Source organism: Cervus elaphus, chromosome 5, assembly GCF_910594005.1.
Source record: "Cervus elaphus chromosome 5, mCerEla1.1, whole genome shotgun sequence".
Lineage (NCBI taxonomy): Eukaryota > Metazoa > Chordata > Mammalia > Artiodactyla > Cervidae > Cervus > Cervus elaphus.
In genome coordinates this window covers 65,174,866-65,194,737 of record NC_057819.1, presented here as the reverse complement: position 1 = coordinate 65,194,737, position 19,872 = coordinate 65,174,866, and the positions used below count along the sequence as shown (strand labels likewise).

The following is a 19,872-nucleotide window of genomic DNA, read 5'->3' as shown; positions in this document are numbered from 1 at the left end:
TGGAGAAAACAAGCTTTATTATAACGATTTGAGATTTTGTGCATGGTAAAGATATACACATGAATCTTGTTTCTCCTATGTTTCAAGACAGAATTAATTTAAAGATTTATTGTAGACTAAAGCATCCAAAATACTGTGGTACGTGTGTAGCTACGAACATACAAACACTTTGATGCACAGCGTTTATTCTCTTCTTTAAATAGGCAGTCAGCATTTTGATTCATAAAAGAACAGTGATGAGAATATATCAGTACCAATGTCAAAGAGCACAAGATTTAGTGTTCTATACACAAAATATATGAAACAGACCTATAAAGATGGAATGTACAAAATTTTAAAAGAAAACAAAAAGGAAACAAAAATCCCTCATACTCATACATAGGACTGAAAGGCTACAGAACTGAAAATGATATAAAGAATTCTAAGAATATACTCTGTTGATGACCGAACATTCCCATGTCATAAAGCAAAAACATTTTAAGGCTGTGTTGCTTTCAAAAGTTATTGGAAGTGCTGTACATTCACTGGAACAACATAGCCAATTTATTCATCTATCTTAGAATATTAATAGCTTCCATACATTCTCCACAAACAGACTATACAATCACTGCCACACAATTCATCTTCAGAAAGTTTAAGATTAACATCATGATTTGTAGCTTACTGTCATTTAAAACAAAACAAAAAAGTATTTATTTATACCAAACAAATCTTTAATGGGCACTTAGTTTCCTTTATGGCAATGCTAGATTCTTAGTTATCAAAAATATTAAAATAATTGTAAGTTTAAAACCCTGTAACATTTACAGAATGCAACAATATCACGACTTTCAATTTTAAGCAAAATTAAACAATGTTTGCAGCAAATACCTTCAATTTTATCTTACCTGGAAATGTCTTACTTTTGAATTACTAAACTAAAAATATTTCTCCTTTTTTCAGAAGCTGGTGAATAAGGAGGATACCAGAGAGTTCAAATGTACATAAAGATTTTTTCCATCTGAAGTAATCTGCAGATTACCTGATGTTTATTTGCTATTTCCTCCAATTAACTTAGGTATTACCAAAGCATTTATGTGACCCCTTTAGTGTTAAGGATCCATAGACACTTGCTAGCATACTGCTATTCCAGTTAACTCCCTTAGTACATACCCTGTATATTTAGTAGTAGAAGCAAGTGTATTCTAGTTGCATGGACCTGTTAGTATTTATTTGCCTCAAATCTAGTCAAAGAGTAAATTAAAAGAAGGTAACCTGGGGACTTTAGTTACTGGAGACTAAAGTTTGATCAAGATACTAAGAACCATTTTTTTAAAAAAAATGGCTAAGCGTCATAAAGGCTTTTTATTCATGTGTTTCTAGGCGGTCAGGTGACTCCACCCACCTCCCCATGTCCAGCAGGGGAGGTATGTATTGGAGATACAGTTACTAACATCTGTAACTGGGGAGGGACTGCATTGTCACCGACCGTTACATTCTAACTGGCAACATTTTGCCGTAAGTGCCCAGGGGAAATTTGAATGGGTAGTTTTTCAGTGCTACTTATCATGAACATATGACAGGTTCTGTACACTTGACAAAGAGAAATCAAACAATAATGGTAGAACAGAAACAAAGTCACTTATTTCAATATCCTTCTCAGTTTACTAGGAACCATTTAGAATGTGACAAAACTCCATTTAAATCTTGTCTATTCATCTTATCAGCAGCACTTTTCCCCCTAAAATATGCTTACCAAGAAATACAGTAAATGCACATATGTATCCAAATTTGAAATGTTATTTATACTTTAACATATACGATTATATATATTTTGGGGAAATATATATGTGTTTCCAGGAAACTCCAGTGTTTCCTGGACCGCCCACAGCATGTGTTTTGGTAACAGGTGGTGGAACAGGTCTGAATCAAAGTATCTCTTCTTTTATTCCAGTTTCATTCCAATATTGACATGTAAAAAAATCAGCTTTGTGTTCCTTCTATTAAGATACCAGTCTAATATGTTATGATGGCTGGTTGATTTCTAAATTCACAAGTATAATTTGAATGTGCAAAAAACCTCTAAGTAAACTAGCCTTAAGATCCATGGCCTATGACAGAGTCTACAGAGGAAGCTACTTTCACTGGTGAAAATAAACTGAAATTAATTTAACCAGTTAAAAAACTTTCCTTTTAAACATTCCAGGAATTATCAAGTCTAGCTTATCTTTTATGCAGAAGGCTAGTTAATGGTAAAATGACATTCCCGCCCTAGAGTGTAAGCTCCAAAGGGGCAGGGGGCTTTGTTTGTTTGTCCATTACTTTATCCCCAGTGCCTTGAATAGCCTCTGGCACCCAAGAAGTGCTCATTAAACATCAATGTTTAAATTCAAAGACTCATCTCACCATTGACATTAGGAAAAAAGAAACATCACATTCACATGTACATGTGGGAAATTTTTTTATAGTACAGTTTTAAGGTGCTTTCAGTGAAAAAGGTCCCCAAGTCATTATCGAAAATGCCAAACACGACATCTTATTTGGTAGAACTGAGTAGAAAACCAAACAGTGGAAACACACCACATCTTATTTTACAGGATGAGATTTGACTAAATTATTCTTACCATTTCTCAAAATGCGTTTATACTTAAATGTAACTCAAGTTCAACTTTGTTTCTTTCGACCTGTTTTTCGTTTTGTTTTTGAAAGCACAGAAGGCCATTTTCTGACTAGAAGTCAGCCCATACCAGCATTCCTGGAAAATGGCAAAAATGAAATCTGCTTTAGGGCTTGCTCTATGAGGACGGCTTTAAACGGGGCAGTTGAGGAATGTGCTGAAGCTGCTTCTGTCTTTCAGAGTGCTGCCTATTTCAAAACACCAAAGGTTCAGCTAAATATATATATATGATACATTCTACCTTACCCTAATCATGTATACATAGTCCTTTAATGCCTCTACTAGTCATTAGACAATGATAAATAACCATAGCATGCCCTTACCTGTAATGCTTTCGCGATAACACGACTTTGGTAACACTCGCTTTCTAAGGGGAACCACTGATCAACCACATGCCTTTGGCTGACACCATCCGTCCTCCAAAGGGCTGCTTATGGCTGTCTGTCCTAGGATACTGGGTCCTACTACATGTGCTGACATTTTGCAAGAGGTAAAGCTTTCGTGTTCATGAAGTGGAAGAGAGACATGTGTGAGAACATGGCACAGAAAATATGACTGACTTTTCCTTGATTACATTCCAGTGCATTAACCTGGAGTTAACGGGGCCCGTTGCTTTACCAAAAGGTAGCATTACTATAGTAAAATGCCTTTCAAAGTATCAGGAATTTCAGGTTTCCCTGAAAATGAACTTTGTTTTTAGATACAAGGTGAGCAGGATAGAGGTGAAAAGAACACATGAAGATCTTTGATCAAACTCAGAAAGGGTGGGAGATTTGCATTGATTTTTTAAGTGCTAAACTCAAGAGGCTTGCTAATCCCAGCTGGGAGGATTTTGTAAGACAGCTTTCATTTTTTACCCAAAGTAATGTTATATGTAGTTACTGATAAACAAAAAATGTCACAAGAGTAATATCTACTGTAAAAGTGAGGTTAGAAGATCCCCTGGGTCTTGTGACCGAGGTTAAATAAAGTATATAACTATAACAGATTTTGTTTTCATCTTGTTTTTGGAAGCTCTGCACAAAAGCTATCACTCACAGGATTAACAAATGCCTTTAAATATTCTAGTTGTTTTTTTTAATGCTTGTTTGATTTGCAAAATTAGTTAAACTACATAAATCCCTGCCCTATATGCCATAGTTCACAGGTGTAAAACTTTGCAGTTTTTATAGATTCAGTAGAAGAGATTTCTTTTTTTTCTTTTTTTAACTCTAAACGTGGATTATGGAAATCAGATATGCAGTTTTTAAGGAAATTGTTACATTCAGAAATAACCTTGGAAAGTTCACTGATGATTCCTTCTGGCAAGAAAAGTCTAGTATCATCTGGTCCTGCGTCAGGAAATCCATTCCAGTTTATGGTGTAAGATCTTTGTAAGGGGATGTCCAGTCACCCACTGTTACTGTAAGTACCGGTAGACCTTGAAACAGTGGTTTCCAGAGTCTGCAACCACCACGTGGCCGTCTGAAGTTAGGGCCAGGCCCTGGGGGCCATAGAGTGGATCAGCAGACGTGTTAATGTAGGACAAAAACGACCCACTTCCATCAAAAACCTGTAAACATAAAGTCAGAGTGTGACAGGAGAAGTTAGAGTGGCAGGAAGAAGCCGGGGTTAGGAAGCCTCTGATGCTGACGTTTTTCGCGTGGAAGCACAGGAGCAACCCCAGGCTTGTTCAGGCTCCACTCACCCTGCCTGCTCCCCCCTCACCCTCTGTGCCCCGGGGGCACTGACAAGGCACGCTCCCTGGCCAGAGGACCTCACTACAGGCTCACAGAGGTCCCATGTGAGCCGAGCGGCTCTGGATGGGACCCTTCTGTCTCACTCTGAGCTTTCACTTCTCCCCCTTCCAGCACTATCTCCCTTTACTCCCAATCACAAGAGGGAAAAATTGGCAACTAGACCACAGAAGAATGTCCTGAGTCAACATGCAACCAGAAAATGGAGATTATTTTTTCATTTTCAGAAAAGAGTAAGTTATACCAAGTCAATGGTTCAACATGTACATTTGGACAGAAGGTGGTCTTTTTTTGGTCAGTAAGCTTCTGCTATGATGAAATAAAAAGAACTCTCTTCCTTCCCAGGCCCAGGCTGGTTTCTTCTAGCCATTCTGTTTGGCTTACAGGGTGTTTCAAAAGGCAGGTGTGATGAGGGCCACAGTACCAACAGCTGAGCATCTGTGGTCCTACACAGCACTGCCTTCTGACTGTAGCCCCCTGCCTGCTTCTGGCTTCCCATCAGACACAGAACGCCTTTTTCAACTGCAGATGTCCACTGGGATAATTAAGCAAGATAAATACCCCAGAGAAATTAAAGTACGCAGTGTTGCACTGCATTTAAAGTCTTGACCCCCTTCTTGAGAAGAGGACTTCCATCATCAGATTCAACTGCTGAACACTGCTGTTCTCAGAGAGATGTGGGAATGCTCCTTGATTTGCCCAGAGCACCCTGGGCTGACTTGTTTCTATTCTACCTTCCTTAGTTTGGTACTTCTGGTTAGACTATTTACAGCCTAATTACCTAACCAATGAACAAAAGGAAAACATTCCAGTCTGGGGGACTTCACTTTCAACAAACAGCGATCACTCTAAACAAGTAAACCCATCTACCTGGATCCTGCTGTTCCCCCAGTCGGCCACGATGATGTTTCCATTTGAATCCACTGCTACGCCCGTGGGAGCATTAAACTGCCCGTTTCCTTCTCCATTTGAGCCGAACTTCAACATGAATTCACCTTCCTGATTAAACACCTGTACGAAATATTTTTAAATTATTTTAAACTAAAATAGTTAAGCAAACATTCTGGTTTTTAACAAATATCTGAGCAGGTTTTTTTAAGACATTCTTCAAAAAGGGGGAAGTTTACAAACTAGACCTCACATATCACTTGTGGGTCCCCAATTTACTATCTAAATCTGATTTACTATTTGTAAAACCACTTCTTTTTCTAGCTTATATCCAGTTGTATTACTATGTGAAAAATACTTTTGTTATAAAATTATCAAAAATATACAAATATAAAGTAGTATGAGTAAGTAGAGATGTAATTTCCAAACACATTATTCTTTTTGCATTTAAATAAATATCTAACCTCAAGAATAGGCATTATATTTCTAAAAGGATGGACAACTGCTCAAAGTTGAATCAGAAAGTAAGAGTTTTTTGTTAGGCCAGATATTCAGAATTTACTACCCTTTTACTAAGTCAACATAACAAGAAATGCGGCTGGACCACACATTTACAGCAAAGAAAATCCAATGAGTATGTGTGTATGTGTGATGGCAGCCACTGAGGAATAAGAAAATGGCTTTTTAAAATAGATTTTCTAGGAATATTTTAGTTAGGATAGCCATAAGGCTTTGGTGACTACAGCCCATGAGAGAAGGAAGATGATGGAAGAGGGGGCTAAACAAAACTGCAGGATTCTCAAATTCTCTAATAGCAGATACGGCCAAGCACTGGACTATTGTGGTTAATTAAATATTCTTATTAATAGAGTGTTACAGCATATGTACCAATTGTAGATTACTCAGATTACTAACATTGAGAGAATCAACATTTTAATATATGTTTAATAATAAGACTAGTAAGCATAATTTTATCTTGAAGATTCTGGTGATACTTAATGGTTTTGAAACACATTCAGGATATTCTCTTATGCCTTCATTATCATGCAACACATGTGGAAAAACTCACTGACAAATCAAAAAGTGTTACCTGCAAGGCACCCATGAGAGTGAGGTTTCTTTCTTTCTTTTTTTATTTTATTTTTTTTTAGTTTGACTATCACACATCATTTATTATTTTTTTTCCATTTATTTTTATTAGTTGGAGGCTAATTACTTTACAATATTGTAGTGGTTTTTGTCATACATTGACATGAATCAGCCATGGATTTACATGTATTCCCCATCCCAATCCCCCCTCCCACCTCCCTCTCCACCCAATCCCTCTGGGTCTTCCCAGTGCACCAGGCCCGAGCACTGAGAGTGAGGTTTCTAAAACGAGGACCTGAGACAGGTCACTAAGCCTGAGCACAGATCTAATCCGAAGGTGCTTTCAGAACCTTTAGAGCCTCTCTTACTGCCATCTCTGTGATCATGAAAGAGTAAGATGATGCTATTTCTTTTAGTTTCTTATGATGGGGAAGTGAGACGCTTCCAACTCTAAAGCCTAAACTTTCTTTAAGGTAAAATAAAAAAGTTGTGACCGCTTTCTGAATTAATTACATGCTTGCCAAAGTAAATAAGCTACCTCTTTGGTTCTTTGAAAGGACAGAGACAGGAATCAACTTTTACTAAGATGTCGTGTCTTTAAAACCTTTTCTGATTCTTTTTATCTTCTTCACATATTTTTGGGATTAACAAGTACATTCTACTACATACAAAACAGATAATCAACAAGGATCTAATGTATAGCACAGGGAACGCTACTCAATACTCTGTAATAAACTGAATGGGAAAAGAATCTGAAAAAGAGAAGATGCATGTGTCCGTATAAAGATGTATGCATATGTACAACTGAATAACTGCTATACACCTGACACTACAACGTTGTAAATCACAACGTTGTGGTTTAGCCGCTAAGTCACGTCCGACTCTTTGTGACCCCGTGGACTACAGCCCACCGGGCTCCTTTGTCTGTGGGATTTCCCAGGCAAGATTGTTGGAGTGGGCTTTCCTTTTTCAGGGGATCTCCCTGACCCAGGGATCAAACCTGTGTCTTTGGCTAGGCAGGGGGATTCTTTACCATTGGGTCTTATACTCCAATACAAAATAAAAATGAAAAAAAAAAAAAAGCTATACAAATAATCATTTTGTTTGCTTATCTCTCTGAGTCAGTATGTTTTCCTTGACATAAATCAAACAGCTTACACTCTTCTGCTCCATTCTGAAATTATGAAGAAGGCTAATTTAATCATGTTTTGCAACAAGGAAAATGTATATAGTGAAGGCAGCTAAAGAACTTGTTACCCCTGACCTATAGTTCAGGTTTTTATGTTTACCAACAGAGAAGTGACTCTGTTGAATGAAGAATTCTTGAAGAATTCTTGTTGAATGAAGAATGAAGAATTCTTGTTAATTGCCCATGTTCTATAAAGAAAAAAAGCCCAACTATTCCATAAAAGCTACATGGCAAAAATTGTCAAAGAGGAGAGGAAAATCAAAATGACTGGGTTTTTTCCCTCTAAATGAGAGAAAAGTTGAGTTTAAATAACTAAACTACCTCAACAGTACTGAAAACCTGAAATGTTTTCACAATCTTAATGACTTTAAATTTCTCATATTTTCTATTTTTCCCACCTAAAATGTCATTAATTATTTATAACTTATTCAGATGAAAGCATACTAAGAGGCAGAAGTATGAGCTGAAATCATTTTTATAGTTTTCTTTTTTGATAAATTTTTACTGTAAGTTTTTATAACTTTGATAGTTCTTTTCTGATTTCAAAATTCTGTTCACCTCAGTACCACCTCCACTTGGAAGTCTTCCCTGATAGTCTTAATTATGGAAATCTTCTCTTTTTTTCTGGATATTTAGAGAACTTTATGTGTATCTATTCTTTTTGTTTTTTTGGCTGTGCATCTTTTTTGGCCATTCAGTCCTGAACAGGGATTGAACTCATGCCCCCTGTGCTGGAAACGGAGTCTTAACCACTGGACCACCAGCTGCTGCTGCTAAGTTGCTTCAGTCGTGGCCGACTCTGTGGAACCCCATAGACGGCAGCCCACCAGGCTCCCCCGTCCCTGGGATTCTCCAGGCAAGAACACTGGAGTGGGTTGCCATTTCCTTCCCCAATGCATGAAAGTGAAATGTGAAAGTGAAGTTGCTCAGTCGTGTCCGACTCGTAGCGACCCCATGGACTGCAGCCCACCAGGCTCCTCCGTCCATGGGATTTTCCAGGCCAGAGCACTGGAGTGGGTGCCACTGACCACCAGGGGAGTCCCTATATGTACCCATTCTTAAAAAAGGCATTTGTTGCTCTCTGCCTTGCATTTTGGCTACTTCCATATGTTTTCTTTCCTCCTACAGAGTCAGTCAGGACTGGTAAATAGGAACCCTCCCACCCCCCTGGGCCAGGGGGTCCGCGGTTGCCTTGAGCAGGGGGAGGAAGGGCTCTGAGCCCAGCTGTGCTCAGGGGGCAAGGGCAGCCTGGTCACCGTCACCGTCACCGTCACCGTCTGCTGGGGGTGGTGGCACCCGGGCCAGGCCTCGCCGGCCCTGGCACCACTGAGACCTGTATGGGTTTCCTTGTTGGATTCATAATGGTTAAACGAAGGACCGCTCTGCAGAGAGTGGAGGGGAGGGAGTGTCAGGACGGCCCACTGGTCCCTTCTAGCTTTGCTCACCCACAGGACCGCGACAGCCCTGGGAGAGCGGCCACAGGCCGAGGCTCCGCTGCCGCTCGGCTGTGTGCCCTCCCCATCCTCGAAAGACCTCCCCACTGTCCTCTTCTCTTACCAAGCCTGGGCAGGTGTGAGTGTGTGGAGGGGCGGACGGAGCCCTGCCTAAGGCAGCAGCTCTGGAGAGACCCCAAGTGGGAAGCGGCCTTTCAAGGAAGCAGCCACGGTGGGCATCCTTTCCCCTCCTCCTGCCCCAGCACCACAGCCCACTGTGCTCCCCTCTCTGCACGGGGACTTGGCACCCATCTCCAAAGCTCGAGGCCTTTCCATTTATTTACCCAGCTTAAAGACACCTTCTTCCAGGAAGAGCTGGGGAAAAGCAGCAGTGAAAAGCGTACTTTTGAGTGTTAGAATTCTATCCCTATTTAGCTCCTCCAGTCATCCACACAGGCAGACTGGTGTTTAAATTTGATTATTCAACGGTTGTCTCCAAGTGCAAACTTTACTCACTGGCCTCCCCTATGCTATCTTCTTACCCTCCCTCACATCTGAAATGCCTGACTTTAAAACATTTAAGTGAGCTTACTTACAAGGAGAACTTAATATCACTTCTAGGATCAGTGCAAACCTGTATCACTCGATGAAAACAGAAGGTAGCCCTAAAAACAGATGAATAACTCTTAAAAGAAAAGTGTCTGCCAGGGCACTGCCCAGGTCACCTGACGTCCCCTTCCAGTGGAGCACACGTTACGCTCGGAGAAGCTTGGTCTAGAATGTTAGCAACCGTTTCCTCATTCCAGTAAGTGAGACACTGGTTTTGAACCACTCTATTTTCTCCTGATTTGCTCATAATAGAGGTCAAATCTTTCTCCCCGCTGTACCTAGTAAGAAAGATGTACTATAGTATTTGGGGAAGGGGTGGGGAACACCAAGTGTGTGAAAGGATGTATGAAGGGCATTGTATGAGCGGATGCCAGGGCTATTTCCCTCCCCAAATCTGTTGCAGCAGCAGAGTTCTAACATCTACTTTTGTTTGTAAGGTCCTAGGTGCAGAAAACTGAAAAAAGTCATCTGTTTTAATTTATCAAATAGCCACAAAACATTAAGCTTCAGAAAGTTCTGCCTCTCTAAGTTCAAGCAATTGCTTTTTCAAATTTAATTTTCAAGTTATTTCCATTTACACCAGTTTCAAATTAAGAAACTTATTGCCACAATATTTTGTTCACTTTTCTGACTCTCCAAAGTCTGTGTGTCCAAATTAAAACCTGCATGTTTTAGGTTACATCACCTAGGTCCTGTGTGTATACGCGCGTCTCGTGTTTTCTCCCAGACTGATTCCTGTATTAAAGCAGTTAAAAGTTAACAACAATTGATGTGTTCATGGTACCTTGACAGAATGATTATGGAAATCTGTAACAATAATCTCATTATTGCTATTTACAGCTGCAAAATGGGGACCTGAAATAAAAATAAGAAAAAACATGTGATAACCATAACAACGAAAATGATTACAACATAGTAGTTACCAAACTTCATATATTAACTTAGTTATTTAAGAAAAAACAAAGAACTATAGACTTGGTTCTTAAAAGGTCATTGAGCCAGACCTCTGGCTCCAGATAACACAGATTCGATAGCATTCTACACTTGTGGCTGTCTACTCTGCCTTCTTCCAAATCAAGCTGAGAGTTCCAGCAGCCCTCATGGAGTGGAATAAGCAGTAAGCATCAGAGTTCATTCTCCACACCACCATCTGAAAGCCACCCCGGCCAGCTTCCCTGACAGTCACACAGGGCCCTCATCTCCCACGGAAGACAGACATGGTAACTCTTGGGAGCACCGAGGGAAATTATCCAGCGTGTAATAATTTTTTTTCAAGTAGGGCAGAAACCCACACTTTGTAATTTTGGGCGACATTCAGAATTTGGCAGAACTGGAGACAAAGCATAAAGAAAGATTATGCAAATTAATGTGAAACGCAAAAAGCATCCTTCTTAAAAGAAAGTAATCAACTGTTCCCAGCCTCTTCTTGCAGATGTAAAAAAAATGAAGTAAGCCTGTGACTGCAAAGGGGCACACCAAAGAGAAAAGTAAAAGAAGTCGCCTTTCCTGTGCTGAGCAAATATTCTAAACTCCTGCTCCTGTATAATCACTTAGACAGGTGAAAAATATTCTTATTCAGAAACTTTTAAATAAAGCAACAGTGAGGTGGAAACAGGAGGCTCTCCATGGTTCCTCAAACATTTTCATTTAAAAACTATTTTATTCAACGTTAATATTCGAAGATTAGACTTCCGAGTTGCCACTAGTAAAAGCCACGCATGGGCTGCAGTAGCACTTACTGCGGGGAAAGCCACTGAGAAGCATCTGACCATGCTTTCGCTTAGATTCCATCCCCAGAGTCTTTCCCAAAACCGGCAAACACACTGGGGATGAGGCGTCTTCAACATGCTCCAACATCATGCAAGTGTGGGCACAAGAAACATAAAAAAGGGGGTTTACATATTACCATCGAGTGTACCTGCAAACTGCCTGTCCCCATTTCCTCGGCTACCAAACCTGGTGACTATTTTCCCATTTGGCTGGAAGATAAACACGCAGCACGCCTTGTTATCCACCACGATGATGTGCCCGTTGCGGTCCACAGACACTCCTTTGGGCCCCATCAGCTTTCCTGATCCGATTTTTGTCTGTTAGAAACAAGTGCGGGAATGAGCGTGAAAGGGCTGCAAAACATGGAGATAGATGTGGGTGTCAGCAAACGCTGACTTGGCTGTTCAAACAGGGGCATAGCTACTCATGGGCCACAGCAAGTATCTGTCTTGGAAAATTGTCTTTTTCACATCCATTATTTGTTACTGATATTTATATGAAATCATTTTTTAAGGACTCACCACCAAAAATGTTCTAGAATCCCCTTAACCAGAGTCACAATTCATCTGTAAGGAGGCAGTTTGGTGGAGCAAGAGAGCCCTGGATTAGGAGTGGGAAGACCATGTCATGCTTGTCACTTGCTTTGTGTCCATTTTGCTATAGCATTTGCTATAGCACAAATTAATTTTTCTCCTTAATTTTAGATTCTTAAATATTATAAATGTCAAAAAGTGACCTTAATCACTTCCACTGCTACTTCTGGAATATATATAAAGTAAAATAAAGTAAGTAAAGCATTTAGAGCACAGTACATGTTAAGCAGTCTTTAAAAGGAAGCAGTCACTTTCTTTATTAAATGTCATAATTAATAACAAAATGGCCAGGCGTCTGCCATTGAACCAGAGCTCCACACAGGTGGGATCATGTCTGTTTCATCCAGCACTGTGTGTGCTCAGAGCCTAGTACACTTCCCGATGCCTAACAAGTACCTACAAATATTCATTCACTATATTAACTTCAAAAGTCTAGCATTATTACAGAGTAACTCATGATGATTAAATGGTTCCAGTCTTTGCAGTATTTTAAAATGGGATAAAAGCATTAGATTTCTATAAAACATATACCATACACATTTAAGACCTTACTTTTCTGAGTATAGTGTGTGTATCAATGCCTGTTTGTTGTAAGATGCATGTCTTAAATCTTCACTTTAATCCTTTGTTTCCTAGAGTACTTATAAAGATGGGCTTTATTCATTTGCCCATTTATTTATTAATTCCACAAACGCTGACCAAGCACCCAGTGTGTGCCATGTGGCAGATAAAAAAATGAGTTAGAAGCAGCACCTACCCTCAACGACATCTCAGTTGCACTGTCTGTTGTGCCCTTTTGAAAGTGCCTAGTGTCAAGGGTTCACTTTGGTAGATTTGGGAGGATTCAGTAGGCCATCTCAGAAGCCACATGGAATAATACCCCAATGACACAGGCCACACAGACAAGGGAGGAGGAGGAGCATCCGAGGGGAGGGAGCAGTGGGAAAGGTCTGGAAGGTGACAGAGTCTGGGAGGCAAGAACCACAGTCCTCCCGGCACCAGGCTGGGAAAATGTCGCTGGAGCACAGATCTCTGTGCTTTAACAAAAACCTTCAGACACTGAAAAAAGCAAGGTACAGAGCAGTACCCCACCTGTATTAAATATGTGTTTACATGTACATACATTCCTGGAAGAGAAATTAAAAAACCACATAGCGTCTACATGATACAAAGTGGTATTAATGATGGCAGGAAAATTTCTTTTCATTTATACTCTCCTCTGTAGGCTTATTTGAAAAATCTACTTGCATATATTACATGTTAACTTAAAAACTTAAACTCTGAAAAACATTACATTCTCAAAGGTTCTGTTTTAGACACCTTACTTTCCCTTTCTCTGTTAGTGCTATTCTGATAGGAATATAACATAAGCTTCATATGTAACTTAAAGTTTGCTAGTAGCCACATCAAAAAGAAAAAAGAAACGGAAAATTCATTGTAATTATTAACCCAATATACAGTAAGTCCCCTAGAGATGAACAAGTTCCATTCCAAGAGCACATTCATATATCCAACAAAGTTAGCCGAGGTACCCAATGAATACAATCGGCCATACTGCACTAAAATAAAATTGGATGTATTGTAATAGGTTTATAGTACTTTTCACACAAATAATACATAATAAAGAAAACATTTCTAATCTTACAGTACAGTACCTTGAAAAGTATAGTAGTACAGTAAAGAGCTGGTGCTTCTTAGCAATACCAACTACATCACCATTGCTTTTATACCTACTTCTGACATCCTGGGCTTGAAATAAAGATATCGTACTATTGTACTCCATAAAGTACACAGAAGGACAACTTGTAGAGGATGCACGCATGTAACAATGTGCACCAGACATGTTGTGAACACACATTCGCATCTTTGAAAGTTTGCAACTTGAAGGTTCATATGTAGAGGACTTACTATATCCAGAAGTTACCATTTCAATAAGTAATCAATATAAAAATTATTAATGAACTAGTTTACATTCTTTGGGGGGAGACTAAGTCTTTGAAACCCAGTGTATGTTTTACACTCATGGTACAACTCAATTCAGACTAGTCCCCTTTTAAGAACTCAGTATTCACTAGTGGCTTGTGGCTATTATATTGGACAGCTCGACTCTACACACTTCTAAAATCTCATTTATGCTATGGCATCAACTTTCCCTGCCATGTGTAAGATTCTCAAATCCATATCTTTAGCCATGGCTAATTTTATCTCAAACTCAACCAACGTCAAACCATTTAAAAAAACAAAAAGAGATAAAAAAGAACCCCCAAACTAGCACCTCTGAATTTCCTAATTTCTTTTATGACACCACAGTTTGTCCAGTCACCTAGGATCAAAATTTCAGAGCAAAGTTCATTCCTTCACAATTTTGAACCTAAGTTTCCTCATCTATAAAATGGCAGCTATGACATTTGCCTCCTGGGTCATGCAGATTCTGGAGGATAAAGCAAAGTGTCAAGCACACTGTCCCTCTCTCCCACCCTCTTCGGTCGATATTATACCCAACTGGCAGGAATACCTCCTTTCCCCACAGAGACATGAAGATGCAAAGACGCGTGTGGAGAGAAATGGGGAGAGGGAGACAGGCCTTCCTACAGCGGAGGTTCAGGCTTAGCTCTGTGCTATAAATTGCTTCAGTCATGATCAGGTCTTTGCGACCCCATGGACTGTAGAGGAGCATTGGATTCTCCAGGCAAGAATACTGGAGTGGGTTGACATATAGGATTTTTGATTCTTGTAAGTTTATAAATTACTGAGATTCAGATCTGATCTCTTTAAAACAAAGAGATACAGTTACTCAGGAAGGAAATACTGGCATTCTTGCAAGGGAATCTGTTGGTTAATTTAATTCTGATATTTGCAATCCAGCTCAAAGACCAGAGACTATAACATAAGAACTTGCAAAAAAAATTTATATACTTTCATGTCTGAATGGAAGTTATGGCAGTAGAGATCAAAGGTAAAAGAGGGAACTCAAATGATTAACAAGAACATCATCATTACCTAATACTATGAACACTGGTTGTTACTTAGAATGACTCAGTCACATAATACCCAAGTGGATGATAATTATGTAGCATAAAAACAGAAAATAAGGGATAACAGGAATTCTATTATGTTGTAGTGAGAACTAGAGCATGTCTAAAAGAAAAAATGCAAACGTTGAACCAAAACCTCTTCTTCCTTCCACTTTCCCTCATCACTCCCGATTAGCTGCACTAGATTCTCCCAAGTGAAATAAGAATTACTGACAATGTGTCCCCCATTTAAACAGAATACCAAGCAAAGATATTTTAGGCCCTGGCTTTGGAAAAGTTAAACAAAAAAATTTAACTCAAGAAATATGTCCTTAAACTGAAAGAAGAGATGAGGTAGTTTAGAATATGGTGACCAGGGGTCTCTTTTTCTGTTCTGGGGTCACAAAAGGTTCCCAGATGGACTGGAAGGTGTAAGTCAGGAGGGAAGATGGAAAGGAAAAACTCAGAGGCAGAGAGGAATAAAATTAGGCCTAAGAAGCTGGTGAGTAAAACAAAGAAAAGGAGATAAGAAACTGTATCCTTAGAACTATTAGGAATAAATACAGAGAATCTATATGTGTGTTAACAGTTTGCTTTCCTGAGCATCTGTTTAATTTTACTGAATTCCACCAAAGAAGAAAATAAATATCTCTCTGTTTATGGTCATGGGCATCACACTTGGATGAAATCTCATTAAAGTACAAAAGTTTTTTCACTTGATAACCTTTCAGCCTTTGGATTTTGATCAAAAAAAAAAAAAAAAGGAGTAGCTGCAACTAGACCATATCCATTCCCCCAGTCCTCTAGGGGGCATAAGTGTTCCTTCATGTTTATTCCAATTATTACCAACAATCTTCCCACTATCAGAATCCAGTTCTTCCAAGAAGTCTATTACATATGGAATACTGAATCACTGGATGAGAAATATTTGACACAGGAAAGCTTTCCTTCTGAAATAGAAAACTTCTGTTTCAAGTTGTTTTAATATAATAGATATAAAATATTTCAGATATAAAACTTTCAATAACTATTTTAGTATTAGTTTTTAAATCTGAAACAACAGGTCATGGTTTTGCTAGAGTATTAAACTAGAATAAATGGGTTATCTCCAAATTAGAAGGGTATTTTCAAGAGGTCACAGAAGAGTGTTCCTTCTAGTAATGTTAAAGCTGTCATATTTGGGTAAGCCTTACCACAAATACAACTACGAAAACAAAGAGGAGGAAGTTAGAGATACAGCAAGACAAGAGAACTTCCCATGTATATTGCCATGATACAGTCATTAAATTAGTAGTGGAAAAAAAATCAAGGACAACTGAAGATTTGTGTGCAATATGGTGGAATTACAGTTGATAGCTTTTTATTCTCCAAGTCTGAAAAAATGCTGCGCCATATGCAACAGAGGCTCCGACCTGAGGGTTAATAATTACGTAACTTTTATAAACAAAACTGATGAGGTGACTATTGTGATCTAATGAATCCACAAAGGAAAATACAAATTCTTCCAATAAGAAACTAAGTGAATTTCATATATCTTTAGGATTTCAGGATAGATTATGAAGAACATCATCCCTGTATAAAGTCTGGACAAAGAAGGAATGAGCACCAGGAGCCAGTATGAGGTCATGAAGATGGAATCATAAGTGATCCAACTGACTGTTTTGGACAAGCACTGGAAAAGAACACTTCTTGAATGTCTATTTCATAACCAGGCACATATAAAATCCAGAAATAATATCTCTTGTAATGCTTACCCAAATCCTGTAAGTCAGATTTTTTTAAAATCCAAATTTGCAATACAAGGCTATCAAGGCTTAAGAAAGTCATGTAATTTGCCAAAAGTCAAACAGTTAACAAGCTGCAGAACTGGTATTCCAGAGTTAAAGTTCACGTTGTCCACTGACAGACAAGCAGGGGGCGGAACGGGGACAGTACTGCACACGGCCTTCAAAACACCGCCTGTGACAAACTGTTGCATAATCTTGGGAACAAATGTAGAAAATGGGTTGGATGATAATATTTTTGGAAAAGAGATTTCTGTTGTCGTCAAAGGGCTCTCTATTCTTCAGTGACTGGCTGAAGAAACAGAAGATGATGCTGGGAGTGACAACAAATACACTGAATGATGGGGTCCCTCCAAGTTGTAGCTCAGCTCCCATTCTCTCTTTGGAGACAGCCTCCATTTTCTTTTCCTTTCAGTTCTTATATTATGTACCGTACGACACGATGGTTCAAAATTGTACCAAACAATTTATGACTGCCTAAAGGCTGACATGGCAAATAGATGGGGAAACAGTGGAAACAGTGGCTGACTTTATTTCTCTGGGCTCCAAAATTACTGCAGATGGTGACTGCAGCCATGAAATTAAAAGATGCTTACTCCTTGGAAGGGAAGTTATGACCAACCTAGACAGCATATTAAAAAACAGAGACATTACTTTGTCAACAAAGGTCTGTCTGGTAAAGGTTATGGTTTTTCCAGTGGTCATGTATGGATGTGAGAGTTGGACTGTGAAGAAAGCTGAGCACCGAAAAATTGATGCTTTTGAATTGTTGCTGGAGAAGACTCTTGAGAGCCCCTTGGACTGCAAGGAGCTCCAACCAGTCCATCTTAAAGGAGATCAGTCCTGAGTGTTCACTGGAAGGACTGATGTTGAAGCTGAAACTCCAATACTTTGGCCACCTGATGCGAAGAGCTGACTCATTTGAAAAGACCCTGATACTTGGGAAAGATTGAGGGCAGGAGGAAAAGGGGACGACAGAGGATAAGATGGTTGGATGGCATCACTGACTTGATGGACATGGGTTTGGGTGGACTCTGGGAGTTGGTGATGGACAGGGAGGCCTGGTGTGCTGCGGTTCATGGGGTTGCAAAGAGTTGGACACGACTGAGCAACTGAACTGAACTGAACTGAAAGGCTGACAAGTGTAGAGTCTTCTCTTGTGTTGTTGGAAGAAGGTATTTGCCATGACCAGTGCGTTCTCTTGGCAGAACTCTATTAGCCATTGCCCTACTTCATTCTGTGCTCCAAGGCCAAATTTGCCTGTTATTCCAGGTGTTTCTTGACTTCCTACTTTTGCATTCTAGTCCCCTATAATGAAAAGGACATCTTTTTTGGGTGTTAGTTCTAGAAGGTTTTGTAGGTCTTCATAGAACTGTTCAACTTCAGCTTCCACAACAACATAAGAGAAGATTCTACACATGGACATCACAAAATGGTCAATACCAAAATCAGACTGATTACATTCTTTGAAGCCAAAGATGGAAAACCTCTATACAATCAGCAAAAACAAGACCAGGATCTGACTATGGCTCAGATCATGAACTCCTTATTGCCAAATTTAGACTTAAATTGAAGAAAGTAGGGAAAACCACTAGACCATTGAGGTATGACCTAAATCAAATCCCTTATGATTATACAGTGGAAGTGAGAATAGATTTAAGGGACTAGATCTGATAGACAGAATGCCTGATGAGCTATGGATGAAGGTTCTTAACATTGTACAGAAGACAGGGATCAAGACCATCCCCAAGAAAAAGAAATGCAGAAAAGCAAAATGGCTATCTGAGGAGGACTTAGAAATAGCTGAGAAAAGAAGAAAAGTGAAAGCAAAGGAGAAAAGGAAAGATATACCCATTTGAATGCAGAGTTCCAAAGAATAGCAAGGAGAGATAAGAAAGGCTTCCTCAGTGATCAGTGCAAAGAAATAGAGGAAAACAATAGAATGGGAAAGACTAGAGATCTCTTCAAGAAAATCAGAGATACCAAGGGAACATTTCATGCAAAGATGGGCTCAATAAAGGAAATAAATGATAGGGACCTAACAGAAGCAGAAGATATTAAGAAGAGGTGGCAAGAATACACAGAAGTGTACAAAAAAGATCTTCACGACGCAGATAATCATGACAGTGTGATCACTCACCTAGAGCCAGACATCCTAGAATGTGAAGTCAAGTGGGCCTTAGGAAGCATCACTACGAACAAAACTAGTGGAGGTGGTGGAATTCCAGCTGAGCTATTTCAAATCCTAAAAGATGATGCTGTGAAAGTGCTGCACTCAATATGCCAGCAAATTTGGAAAACTCAGCAGTGGCCACAGGACTGGAAAAGGTAAGTTTTCATTCTAATCCCTAAGAAAGGCAAACTACCGCACAACTGCACTCATCTCACACTCTAGTAAAGTAATGCTCAAAATTCTCCAAGCCGCGCTTCAACAATATGCGAACCGTGAACTTCCAGACATTCAAGCTGGTTTTAAAAAACGCAGAGGAACCAGAGATCAAATTGTGAACATCCGCTGGATCATCAAAAAGGCAAGAGAGTTGCAGAAAAACATCTATGTCTGCTTTATTGATTATGCTAAAAGCTTTGACTGTGTGGATCACAATAAACTGTGAAAGAAATGGGAATACCAGACCATCTGACCTGTCTCTTGAGAAACCTGTATGCAGGTCAGGAAGCAACAGTTAGAACTGGACATGGAACAGCAGACTGGTTCCAAATTGGGAAAAGGGTATGTCAAGGCTGTAAACTGTCACCCTGCTTATTTAACTTATATGCAGAGCACATCATGAGAAACGCTGGGCTGGAGGAAGCACAAGCTGGAATCAAGATTGCCGGGAGAAATATCAATAACCTCAGATATGCAGATGACACCACCCTTATGGCAGAAAGTGAAGAAGAACTAAAGAGCCTCTTGATGAAAATGAAAGAGGACAGTGAAAAAGTTGGCTTAAAGCTCAACATTCAGAAAACTAAGATCATGCATCTGGTCCCATCACTTCATGGCAAATAGATGGGGAAACAGTGGAATCAGTGGCAGGCTTTATTTTTGGAGGGCTCCAAAATCACTGCAGGTGGTGACTGCAGCCATGAAATTAAACGACGCTTACA

The 19,872-nt window shown here is 39.5% G+C and overlaps 1 protein-coding gene across 12 annotated transcripts in view; it reads right to left on the bottom strand.

Annotated features, from left to right (window-relative positions):
- The window catches only part of TRIM2 (tripartite motif containing 2), a 178,185-nt gene continuing 158,313 nt past the window's right edge, over positions 1-19,872 (bottom strand). For all 12 annotated transcript variants that reach the window (XM_043902642.1, XM_043902635.1, XM_043902634.1 and 9 more), the window contains exons 9-12: positions 11,519-11,687; positions 10,385-10,455; positions 5,263-5,403; positions 1-4,208 (exon numbers count right to left, since the gene is read on the bottom strand). In XM_043902642.1, the coding sequence (XP_043758577.1) occupies positions 4,056-4,208; positions 5,263-5,403; positions 10,385-10,455; positions 11,519-11,687 (534 nt within the window). In that variant the 3' untranslated portion in view covers positions 1-4,055. The remainder of the gene's footprint in view (positions 4,209-5,262; positions 5,404-10,384; positions 10,456-11,518; positions 11,688-19,872) is intronic.